This window comes from Pseudophryne corroboree, chromosome 6 (genome assembly GCF_028390025.1).
Source record: "Pseudophryne corroboree isolate aPseCor3 chromosome 6, aPseCor3.hap2, whole genome shotgun sequence".
Lineage (NCBI taxonomy): Eukaryota > Metazoa > Chordata > Amphibia > Anura > Myobatrachidae > Pseudophryne > Pseudophryne corroboree.
The window spans coordinates 307,407,947-307,420,494 of record NC_086449.1 but is presented as its reverse complement, the minus strand read 5'-3'; the positions used below and the strand labels follow the sequence as shown (position 1 = coordinate 307,420,494).

General features: G+C 43.6%; 1 protein-coding gene across 1 annotated transcript in view; it reads left to right on the top strand.

Annotated features, from left to right (window-relative positions):
- LOC134932118 (threonine--tRNA ligase 2, cytoplasmic-like) overlaps nt 1-12,151 on the top strand; it is a 145,201-nt gene extending 133,050 nt beyond the window's left edge. Inside the window, exons 17-19 of the mRNA XM_063926220.1 lie at nt 3,750-3,822; nt 10,543-10,657; nt 11,892-12,151. Of these exons, the coding sequence (XP_063782290.1) occupies nt 3,750-3,822; nt 10,543-10,657; nt 11,892-12,040 (337 nt within the window). The 3' untranslated portion in view covers nt 12,041-12,151. The remainder of the gene's footprint in view (nt 1-3,749; nt 3,823-10,542; nt 10,658-11,891) is intronic.
- Nucleotides 12,152-12,548: the final 397 nt, after the last annotated feature.

The following is a 12,548-nucleotide window of genomic DNA, read 5'->3' as shown; positions in this document are numbered from 1 at the left end:
GGCATACCAATGGGACAATTTAAAAGACTTCGTAGAAACTGTTCCAAAATGAGTGATTATGAAACACAGGGGAAGGTTTTGAGTGACAGATTTAAGGAAAAAAACTACCACACCGAGACAGTACAAGTAGCCTTCGAAACAGCAAAAAAGATAGAGAGGCCCGCACTCCTTAACTACAAAGAGAAGCCAAAACAGATGACACAAATCGAAGAACCACTGTTCATAACACAATATTCAGACCAAGCCCATCAGATCAAAAAGATCATCACAAAACACTGGCAGATATTATTGCAAGATGACAATTTAGCTAAAGTTCTACCCCCTAACCCCAAAGTTATCTATCGAAAGGCTCCTGACATAAAGAAAAAACTAACACACAGCCACATACCGCCACCAAATCAGATACAAACCACAATAGATGGGTCACAGAACAAAGGAGGTTTTTACCATTGTGGGACCTGCTCAGGTTGCCATATGGTAAAAGCAAGAAGCACATTACCCACTATCATGAAAAAATCCGCAACTAACTCATACAGTTACAAAATCAAAGACAGAATCACATGCCACAGCAAAGGCATCATATACTTACTAGAATGTCCATGTAAGTTACAGTATATAGGGAGAACCGTCCGACCACTTAAAATCAGAATCAGTGAACACATTCGCAATATTAAACGAAAAACAGAAGATCATCCGCTATCATTACACTTTAGAGACCATCATGAATCAAACCCCGCATTACTAAAGTTTACGGGGCTGAAAGAAATCAAGAAGAACTGGAGGGGAGGGGATTATATGCAAAAAATAAATAAAGAAGAGTTACGTTTAATAATTTCCTTTGGCACACTAGCACCAAAAGGGTTAAACATTGATAATGAAATAAGGTCTAACATCTGCAAGTAGAACCAATCATTTAGTATACAGATATCCTATACCCAGAAAAAGCCCACAGGGAACATAGGATTATAAACCACTCCAAAGTAGGAAAGTTATATATATCTCAGATATTTCATAACAATACCAACGAATCCACTTTATCATAATTGTTGACACACAAGAAACATCTTGAATTTTTGAAAAGCTCCGTGATCAGATAGCATACTAACAAGCCACATACCATTGCCACATAAAACACATAAGAAATATCCAGACGTAACGTAACATCTTCCACAATAGTAAGCTTACCAACAGGCCCTATACCATTTGCTCTAACAGTAAGATTCACACCATCACTGGTATACAATAACCGCAATTCTCATTTAATTTTACATGACCAAAGTATATTATGTTCATTGGTTAATGCACCTTGGTACCGATGACTGAAATTCAGAAACCCAGACACACAACCAGAATCGTATTATTTGTCTGAGAATACAAATGCCTAACAAAAAATAATTAAGAAACACCACTATGGACCTTTTCAACAAAAAAAAAAAGGCATTTCATTTGCAATGCCATGTTTTCATACTTTCCCTTTTCCCTGTTTCTGAAACTCACAAATGGGACAGATTGCAGGAACATGTGATCTACCCCCTGCAATACTGACAACCTCAACCACCAATCAAAAAAAAAAAAAAGGAATTTAATTTGCATTGCCATGTTTTCATACTTTCCCTGTTTCTGAAACTCACAAATGGGACAGATTGCAGGAACATGTAATCTGCCCCCTGCAATACTGACAACCTCAACCACCAATCAAATCAGTGGAACAAAGGAGTAACTGATGCTGGTCCCGCCCGCAAGCCAATTTAACACCCAATACTGACAACCTCAACCACCAATCAAATCAGTGGAACAAAGGAGGAACTGATGCTGGTCCCGCCCGCAAGCCATTTTAACACCCACCACAATCAAAACACTGCAAAGACTCCCAGAGGAAGACCGATCCGGTTGAAACGCGTTGGAGGAGACGATTAAGAGACATCAAACCATTGGAGGACAGGAGAGTGCTGTGAGACCCTCGGACCTACGGCGCAGACATCGGTAAGCAGTACAGACGGACGGGCAGCAGGAGGACCACACAGGTGAGTACTCCGTTGTGGGGAGGTGCAACACTGCCACAGGCTCTGTTTAGATCCTGCGGCTGAGCTCCCCCCCCACGCGAACACGACCAACCCAGCGAGCGGCGCAGGCACACGGGGAGATCCCTAACAGGACGAACCGGAGAGCGGGTGCGCGAGCTGAGGGACGAGTCTGTCCGGAGCCGCCAGGAGGTTCCCGCTGCCCCCCGCACCTGTACATCTTACAAGTACGGCCGCAACGATAGTGCACGAATACCTGACTTCCACACGCAGAGGTACGGGACGCCGTCCTCTGCAACTATATGAATCTAATTACTAAAGACAGATTTTTAAAGCCCACACAGTCCGGTCAGGACTAGAGACATTTCCACTGGAAAATCTATATTTGACTTTTAAAGCAACACAGCCAGATTTAATCATTACATATATATATTTTTTCCAGCCCATTGGCCTTTGTGTCAGAACACACACGCCAAGAACCTAAAGGATCTAATCACCAATTTGAGTGATTAAAGGACTGAGTTAAAAAGGTGCTCCCCGTGGAGCACACATTGTGATTACCACCTTTTTCATGTTCCACAATATTATCTGCACTGTTTCATTATATTGAGTGTCATATCTGATACATGTGAAAGTAACACACACCTTTATATAAGTATCCATTTGCATCATTTCACGAGTACTCAAACTGTAGGGGATGAGCGCAGTCAGGTGAAAACCAGATATCCATATTCACCAGTAAAGGAAATTTCAATTTGGGAGCAGTTGGTAGTCAGAAGTAGCCCTTTATTACACAATTGAAAACCGCGTAGTGTACACTTACTAAGTAAGTGGAGAGAGCACAATATGTGAACATAGAAATTACTTCTGGTTTAGGAATTCTAGGTAATTCTTGTGGAATGTTGGAATTTCAGGTGCGTCATTGGGAATCAGTGAGCTACTGTACACACTGACTTCACAACATAGTGACTTTTCTATCACATAGTAACCCACTATCAATGGATTTCCCTACTTTATCAATTAGCATGCTGATCTCATTAATTTACCTAATGGGGGTCATTCCGAGTTGCTCGCTCGCTGGCTACTTTTAGCAGCCGTGCAAACGCATTGTCGCCTCCCAACGGGGAGTGTATTTTCACTTTGCAGGAGTGCGAACGCTTGTGCAGCAGAGCGCCTGCAAAATCATTTTGTGCAAAACTAGACCAGCCCTGTAGTTACTTATCCTGTGCGTTGATTCCAACAACGGAGGGACAGCTTTTGATGTCACACACCTGCCCAGCCACGCCTGCATTTTTCGAAGCACTCCCTGAAAACGGTCAGTTGCCACCCAGAAACGCCCACTTCATGTCAATCCTCCTGCGTTAGGCCGTGCGGCTGGAATCTTTGTTAGACTCTGTGCAAACCCACGATGCTCATTGTACCCGTACGACACGCCTGCGCATTGCGGTGCATACGCATGCGCAGAAATGCCGATTTTTAGCCTGATCGCTGCGCTGCGAACAACTAGGAATGACCCTAATGTCTGCTGTATTTAATTGTTTATTATGTGAGGTGCTGAATCCCCACACTTTGTTGTCTGATATGTCCTTGCTATGGGCAGTGGCTCCTTTTCAGCACTGTTACATGCTGCTCCAGTTCAGAAATGTCTCCCACTGTTTTGCCTTAATAGATGAAAAATTTATTTTTTAAATAAATTAATGTAATTATTGTTTTTTCTGTTTTCCTTAGGCCATTTTGGCTGTCACCTCGGCAAATCATGGTAGTCCCTGTGGGACCTAGCTGTGAGGACTATGCACAACAGGTAATAAATGTTGAGCCATAGATTTCCATAAACAAACTATAACTACATACAGTAACGGACAGCAATCCAACTTAGAACAGAATTGGCAATCTATATAAATGCTCCGGCATTTTTATTTGTTTGGTTTATACAATTATTTAGCTGTATATTACAGGTTGAGTATCCCTTATCCAAAATGCTTGGGACCAGAGGTATTTCTCTATCGTCCTAGTGGATGCTGGGGTTCCTGAAAGGACCATGGGGAATAGCGGCTCCGCAGGAGACAGGGCACAAAAAGTAAAGCTTTAGGATCAGGTGGTGTGCACTGGCTCCTCCCCCTATGACCCTCCTCCAAGCCAGTTAGATTTTGTGCCCGGCCGAGAAGGGTGCAATCTAGGTGGCTCTCCTAAAGAGCTGCTTAGGAAAGTTTAGCTTAGGTTTTTTATTTTACAGTGAGTCCTGCTGGCAACAGGATCACTGCAACGAGGGACTTAGGGGAGAAGAAGTGAACTCACCTGCGTGCAGGATGGATTGGCTTCTTGGCTACTGGACATCAGCTCCAGAGGGACGATCACAGGTACAGCCTGGATGGTCACCGGAGCCTTGCCGCCGGCCCCCTTGCAGATGCTGAAGTAAGAAGAGGTCCAGAATCGGCGGCAGAAGACTCCTCAGTCTTCTAAAGGTAGCGCACAGCACTGCAGCTGTGCGCCATTTTCCTCTCAGCACACTTCACACGGCAGTCACTGAGGGTGCAGGGCGCTGGGAGGGGGGCGCCCTGGGAGGCAAATGAATACCTATTTTGGCTAAAAATACCTCACATATAGCCTCCGGAGGCTATATGGAGATATTTAACCCCTGCCAGAATCCGTTAAGAGCGGGAGACGAGGCCGCCGAAAAAGGGGCGGGGCCTATCTCCTCAGCACACAGCGCCATTTTCCCTCACAGAAAGGCTGGAGGGAAGGCTCCCAGGCTCTCCCCTGCACTGCACTACAGAAACAGGGTTAAAACAGAGAGGGGGGGCACTAATTTGGCGATATGCTTATATATATATATTAAGATGCTATAAGGGAAAACACTTATATAAGGTTGTCCCTATATAATTATAGCGTTTTTGGTGTGTGCTGGCAAACTCTCCCTCTGTCTCTCCAAAGGGCTAGTGGGTCCTGTCCTCTATCAGAGCATTCCCTGTGTGTGTGCTGTGTGTCGGTACGTGTGTGTCGACAGGTAGGAGGACGATGTTGGTGAGGAGGCGGAGCAATTGCCTGTAATGGTGATGTCACTCTCTAGAGAGTCGACACCGGAATGGATGGCTTATTTAGGAAATTACGTGATAATGTCAACACGCTGCAAGGTCGGTTGACGACATGAGACGGCCGACAAACAATTAGTACGGTCCAGACGTCTCAAAAACACCGTCAAGGGTTTTAAAACGCCCGTTTACTTTAGTCGGTCGACACAGACACAGACAGGGACACTGAATCCAGTGTCGACGGTGAATAAACAAACGTATTCCTTATTAGGGCCACACGTTAAAGGCAATGAAGGAGGTGTTACGTATTTCTGATACTACAAGTACCACAAAAGAGGGTATTATGTGGGATGTGAAAAAACTACCATAGTTTTTCCTGAATCAGATAAATTAAATAAAGTGTGTGATGATGCGTGGGTTCCCCCCGATAGAAAATTATGGGCGGTATACCCTTTCCCGCCAGAAGTTAGGGCGCGTTGGGAAACACCCCTTAAGGTGGATAAGGCGCTCACACGCTTATCAAAACAAGTGGCGGTACCGTCTATAGATAGGGCCGTCCTCAAGGACCAGCTGACAAGGCTGGAAAATATAATAAAAAGTATATACACACATACTGGTGTTATACTGCGGCCAGCGATCGCCTCAGCCTGGATGTGCAGAGCTAGGGTGGCTTGGTCGGATTCCCTGACTAAAAATATTGATACCCTTGACAGGGACAGTATTTTATTGACTATAGAGCATTTCTATATATGCGAGATGCACAGAGGGATATTTGCACTCTGGCATCATGAATAAACGCGATGTCCATAACTGCCAGAAGATGTTATGGACATGACAGTGGTCAGGTGATGCAGATTCCAAACGGCACAGTATGGCCGTATAAAGGAAGAGGACTTGTTTGGGGTCGGTCCATCGGACCTGGTGGTCACGGCAACTGCTGGAAAATCCACCGTTTTTTACCCTAAGTCACATCTCTGCAGAAAAAGACACCGTCTTTTCAGCCTCAGTCCTCTCGTCCCTATAAGATCATATCTGCCCAGGGATAGAGGAAAGGGAAGAAGACTGCAACAGGCAGCCTATTCCCAGGAACAGAAGCGTTCCACCGCGTCTGACAAGTTCTCAGCATGGCGCTGAGACCGTACAGGACCCCTGGATCCTACAAGTAGTATCCCGGGGGTACAGATGGGAATGTCGAGACGTTTCCCCTTCGCAGGCTCCTGAAGTCTGCTTTACCAAGTCTCCCTCCGACAAGGAGGTAGTATGGGAAAAAAAAAAAAAAAAAAAAATTCACAAGCTGTGTTCCCAGCAGGTGACAATTAAATTACCCCTCCTACTACAGAAAAGGGGTATTATTCCACACTATATTGTGGTACTGAAGCCAGAAGGCTAGGTGAGACTTATTCTAAAAAATTTTTTTTGAACACTTACAAAGGTTCAAATTAAGATGAAGTCACTCAGAGCAGTGATAACGAACCAGGAAGAAGGGGACTATATAGTGTCCCGGGACTTCAGGGATGCTTACCTCTATGTCCCAAATTTGCCCTTCTCACTAAGGGTACCTCAGGTTCGTGGTGCAGAACTGTCACTATCAGTTTCAGACGCTGCCGTTTGGATTGTCCACGGCACCCCGGGGTCTTTACCAAGGTAATGGCCGAATTGATGATTCTTCTTCGAAGAAAAGGCGTCTTAATTATCCCTTACTTGGACGATCTCCTGATAGGGGCATAGTCCAGGGAACAGTTGGAGGTCGGAGTAGCACTATCTCGGATACTGCTAAAATCAGCACGGGTGGATTCTAAATATTCCAAAATCGCAGCTGATCCCGACGACACGTCTGCTGTGCCTAGGGCTGATTCTGGACACAGTCCAGAAAAAGGTGTTTCTCCCGGAAGAGAAAGCCAGGGAGTTATCCGAGCAAGTCAGGAACCTCCTAAAAACAGTGCATCATTGCACAAGGGTCCTGGTAAAAAATGGTGGCTTCCTACGAAGCAATTCCATTCGGCAGATTTCACGTAAGAACTTTTCAGTGGGATCTGCTGGACAAATGGTCCGGATCGCATCTTCAGATGCATCAGCGGATAACCCAATATCCAAGGACAAGGGTGTCTCTCCTGTGGTGGTTATAGAGTGCTCATCTTCTAGAGGGCCGCAGATTCGGCATTCAGGATTGGATGCTGGTAACCACGGAGCCCAGCCTGAGAGGCTGGGGAGCAGTCACACAAGGGAAAAATTTCCAGGGAGTGTGATCAAGTATGGAGACTTTTCTCCACATAAATATACTGGAGCTAAGGGTAAATTTATAATGCTCTAAGCTTAGCAAGACCTCTGCTTCAAGGTCAGCCGGTATTGATCCAGTGGGAAAAACATCACGGCAGTCGCCCACGTAAACAGACAGGGCGACACAAGAAGCAGGAGGGCAATGGCAGAAACTGCAAGGACTTTTCGCTGGGCGGAAAATCATGTGATAACACTGTCAGCAGTTTTTCATCTCGGGAATGGAAACTGGGAAGCAGACTTCCTCAGCACAACCTCCACCCGGGAGAGTGGAAACTTCATTGAGAAGTTTTTTTCCACATGATTGTAAACCGTTGGGAAATACCAAAGGTGGACATGATGGCGTCCCGTCTGAACAAAAAACGGGACAGGTATTGCGCCAGGTCAAGGGACCCTCAGGCAATAGATGTGGACGTTCTGGTAACACCGTGGGTGTACCAGTCGGTGTATGTGTTCCCTCCTCTGCTTCTCATACCTAAGGTGCTGAGAATTATAAGACGTAGAGGAGTAAGAACTATACTCATGGCTCCGGATTGGCCAAGAAGGACTTGGTACCCGGAACTTCAAGAGATGCTTACAGAGGTCTTATGGCCTCTGCCGCTAAGAAGGGACTTGCTTCAGCAAGTACCATGTCTGTTCCAAGACTTACCGCAGCTGCGTTTGTCGGCATGGCGATGGAAAGCCGGATCCTAAGGGAAAAAAGGCATTCCGGAAGAGGTCATTCCTACCCTGGTCAAAGCCAGAAAGGAGGTGACCGCACAACATTATCACCACGTGTGGCGAAAATTTGTTGCGTGGTGTGAGGCCAGGAAGGCCCCACAAAGAAATTTCAACTCGGTCGTTTCCTGCATTTCCTGCAAACAGGAGTGTCTATGGGCCTCAAATTGGGGTCCATTAAGGTTCAAATTCGGCCCTGTAAATTTTCTTCCAGAAAGAATTGGCTTCAGTTCCTGAAGTCCAGAAGTTTGTCAAGGGAGTATTGCATATACAAACCCCTTTTTTGTGCCTCCAGTGGCACTGTGGGATCTCAACGTAGTTCTGGGATTTCTCAAATCACATTGGTTTAAAACCAGTCAAATATGTGGATTTGCAGCATCTCACATAAAAAGGTGACCATGCTCTTGGCCCTGGCCTGGACCAGGCGAGTGTCAAATTGGTGGTTTTTTCTCAAAAAAGCCCATATCTGTTTGTCCATTCGGACAGGGCAGAGCTGCGGACTCGTCCCCAGTTCTCTCCCTAAGGTGGTGTCAGTGTTTCACCTGAACCAGCTTATTGTGGTGCCTTGCACCTAATAGGGACTTGGAGGACTCCAAGTTGCTAGAAGTTGTCAGGGCCCTGAAAATATATTCCAGGACAGCTGGAGTCAGAAAATCTGACTCGCTGTTTATACTGTATGCACCCAACAAGTTGGGTGCGCCTGCTTCTAAGCAGTCGATTGCTCGTTGGATTTGTAACACAATTCAACTTGCACATTCTGAGGCAGGCCTGCCACAGTCTAAATCGGTTAAGGCCCATTCCACAAGGAAGGTGGGCTCATCTTGGGCGGCTGCCCGAGAGGTCTCGGCATTACAACTCTGCCGAGCAGCTACGTGGTCAGGGGAGAACACGTTTGTAAAATTCTACAAATTTGATATCCTGGCAAAAGAGGACCTGGAGTTCTCTCATTCGGTGCTGCAGAGTCATCCGCACTCTCCCGCCCGTTTGGGAGCTTTGGTATAATCCCCATGGTCCTTTCAGGAACCCCAGCATCCACTAGGACGATAGAGAAAATAAGAATTTACTTACCGATAATTCTATTTCTCGGAGTCCGTAGTGGATGCTGGGCGCCCATCCCAAGTGCGGATTATCTGCAATACTTATACATAGTTACAAAAATCGGGTTATTATTGTTGTGAGCCATCTTTTCAGAGGCTCCGCTGTTATCATACTGTTAACTGGGTTTAGATCACAAGTTGTACGGTGTGATTGGTGTGGCTGGTATGAGTCTTACCCGGGATTCAAAATTTCTCCCTTATTGTGTACGCTCGTCCGGGCACAGTACCTAACTGGCTTGGAGGAGGGTCATAGGGGGAGGAGCCAGTGCACACCACCTGATCCTAAAGCTTTACTTTTTGTGCCCTGTCTCCTGCGGAGCCGCTATTCCCCATGGTCCTTTCAGGAACCCCAGCATCCACTACGGACTCCGAGAAATAGAATTATCGGTAAGTAAATTCTTATTTTTGGATATCGGATTTTTTTGTATTTTGGAATAATTGCATGCCATAATGAGATATCATGGTGATGGGACCTAAATCTAAGCACAGAATGCATCTATGTTTCATATACACCTTATACACACAGCCTGAATGTCATTTTAGCCAATATTTTTTGTAACTTTGTGCATTAAACAAAGTGTGTGTACACTCACACAATTCATTTAGTTTTCATATACACCTTATACACACAGCCTGAAGGTCATTTAATACAATATTTGTAATAACTTTGTGTATTAAACAAAGTTTGTGTACATTGAGCCATTAAAAAACAAAGTTTTCACTACTTCAATCTCAGTCAAAAAAGTCCGTATTTCGGAATATTCCGTATTTCGGAATATTTGGATATGGGATACTCAACCTGTACAACGTACTGTAATAAATTCTGATATTTGAAATAGAACTTACTCCTGAAATCTCCTGTTGAAACCTCTGAACACACTATTGGTGCGATATAACAGATATACTGTGAATAACAGATATTTTTTTAGCAACAATGAAAGTGATTTAATCAGTGGACTGCGCTGAATCAGTTTCCATGTTTACTGTGGTTGCTACTATTATTATCTACCTGCATTTATACATCTCCAGCTGGTATGCAGTCACACTGTCTACACATGAAGTGTCAACAACAGAAGGTCGACATTCATGATGTTAAAATGACAACAGCTACAAAATGTCCACATTGCTAGAATTTTAATATTGTTATTATGTCAACATTTCCATTAGATTTACAGTTAGGGTTAGAATGGAAGTACACTTAACGCATATTGTCGACACTAAATCGGTGTCGATATTACGACCTAACGAATGTTGACAAGATAAACCACAGTTCTCTGACTTATACACAGTGCTTTATCAGCCCATGCCCCATTGGAAATTATAGTCTATTTGAGTAGATTTGCCTTTTGATATTGTACTTCACTTTAATACGTATTGATTATATTTTTCTTATTTGTTGTTCAGGTGTGTAAAGACTTTTTTGATGCTGGTTTTATGGCTGATGTGGACTTAGACAATAGCTGTACATTAAATAAGAAGATCCGAAATGCGCAGCTGGCCCAGTATAATTTCATTTTCGGTAATTTAAATATCAACACTTGTATGAAATGTGCATGCACCGACCAGCTCTAGGAATTGTTTGCCTTTCCCTCTGTGATTTCTGTCCCAAGTATTTTTGTGTTAATGTTTCACTTTTTGCTGACCACGCAATGCATCCTTCTCCATACAAATTAGGCACATGCCAAAACAAAAACAATCCGATCATAGTGAAATGGGTTTAAGATGCCATTAAATGGGAAAGACTGATGGTGTCGCAATTTATTTCTTTTTTTTGTGAAAAAAATAAAATAGAAAGTAACACTGTTTTACTTTTTAAATATTTTTATTATTCTTCAGAATAATTAGATCATATCTGAAAACTTTTTATAATATTTTAAATCATTGATGTCTTATTATTAATGGCAGGCAATTGTCCGGGAGAGAGTTAGAGTTATCTTAAGAAAAGTTAAGGAGGTTAAATTACGTCACTTTGAAATGTTGAAATTCTCTTTTTGTTATGTAACACAATAATGGTCACCAAATCCACAAGTCCCAGACTGACTATATCTACGGGATCCGGTCTTTAGGTCGACAGTAAGTAGGTCGACACTGTCTAGCTCGTGCACTATTGGTCGACAGTAAGTAGGTCGACATGGTTTCTAGGTCGATGTGACAAAAGGTCTACATGAGTTTTTCCCATTTTTTCTTCTTTATCATACTTTATGATCCACGTGGACTACAATTGGGAACGGTAACCTGTGCCGAGCTCAGCGTGGCACCTTGCCCGAAGCAAGGTGAGCGAAGCGGTGCACTAATTGGGGTTCCCGGTCACTGTACGGAGAAAACGTAAAATCATCAAAATAAGTTAAAAAAAAACTTAAATGTCAACCTTTTCTCCTGTCGACCTAGTACATGTTGACCTAGAGTCCCTGTCGACCTAAGTCTAATCTACCTAACATACCACACCCATATCTACAGTCTCAGCTTTGCTGTCTGGGAGGCTGCCATGATGAGATGATCTCTCAAAGTGGGTAGCACTGTGCTTTATATACGGAAAGAAATTACATTCATATGATAACAGATGAGGATGAGAACTGCTGCTCTAGCACGCAATGCTGCTAACAGGGTATTCTTCCAAATGGGGTAAAACCACTGATTCGGATATAGCAGGAATGGCAAGATAGTTTCACCAAACAAACTACAGGGTGAATAGATGTTGTTGGATTATTTCCTTGACTCTGTCATTGACATTTTGATAACACTTGTCCTTCTAGTGGTTGGAGAGAAAGAGAAGGCAAACCATGCCATCAATGTGCGGACAAGAGACAACAAGGTGCACGGAGAGGTGTCTGTAACCTCTGCATTAGAAAAACTGGAAACCTTAAAAAAGTCGCACTGTAAAAATGCAGAAGAGGAATTCTGAAGACAGCGCAAAAGGAAATGGTTACTTTTCATAAAACGTTGTGCTCAGTACTGATGGCACTGTTCAAAGAACAAGCTGCATATTGCCAATTATTAAAACTTTGCTAATGAATATGTGACTTCTGTAACTTCTTTTTAATTCTGTTACATAAATTATTAGAATTACATAAAGATTGAGTTTTCAGATATGATTTTCAGCCATCCACATTATTGTTTGTGTTTTATGGTATTTCTGATTTTCCAGTGTTATGATGCTTCATTGCTAAATAACAGATGCACATAATGAGATTAGAAAAGAAACAGGCATGATTTGGTTAGTTTGGTCAGTTTCCCGGGAAACAGGACCTGGATACAGTGTGTTTGCGATAAGACCAACGACTCACGTCACCTCGTCAAAGCCGTTCTACTGTTCTCCTCCTATATCATAACACTATTTAATAAAATAAATTATAACAAGACTAGAGTATACTCAGCCTTCCTGCAGCCTAACGCAATAACTGAATTGTGGT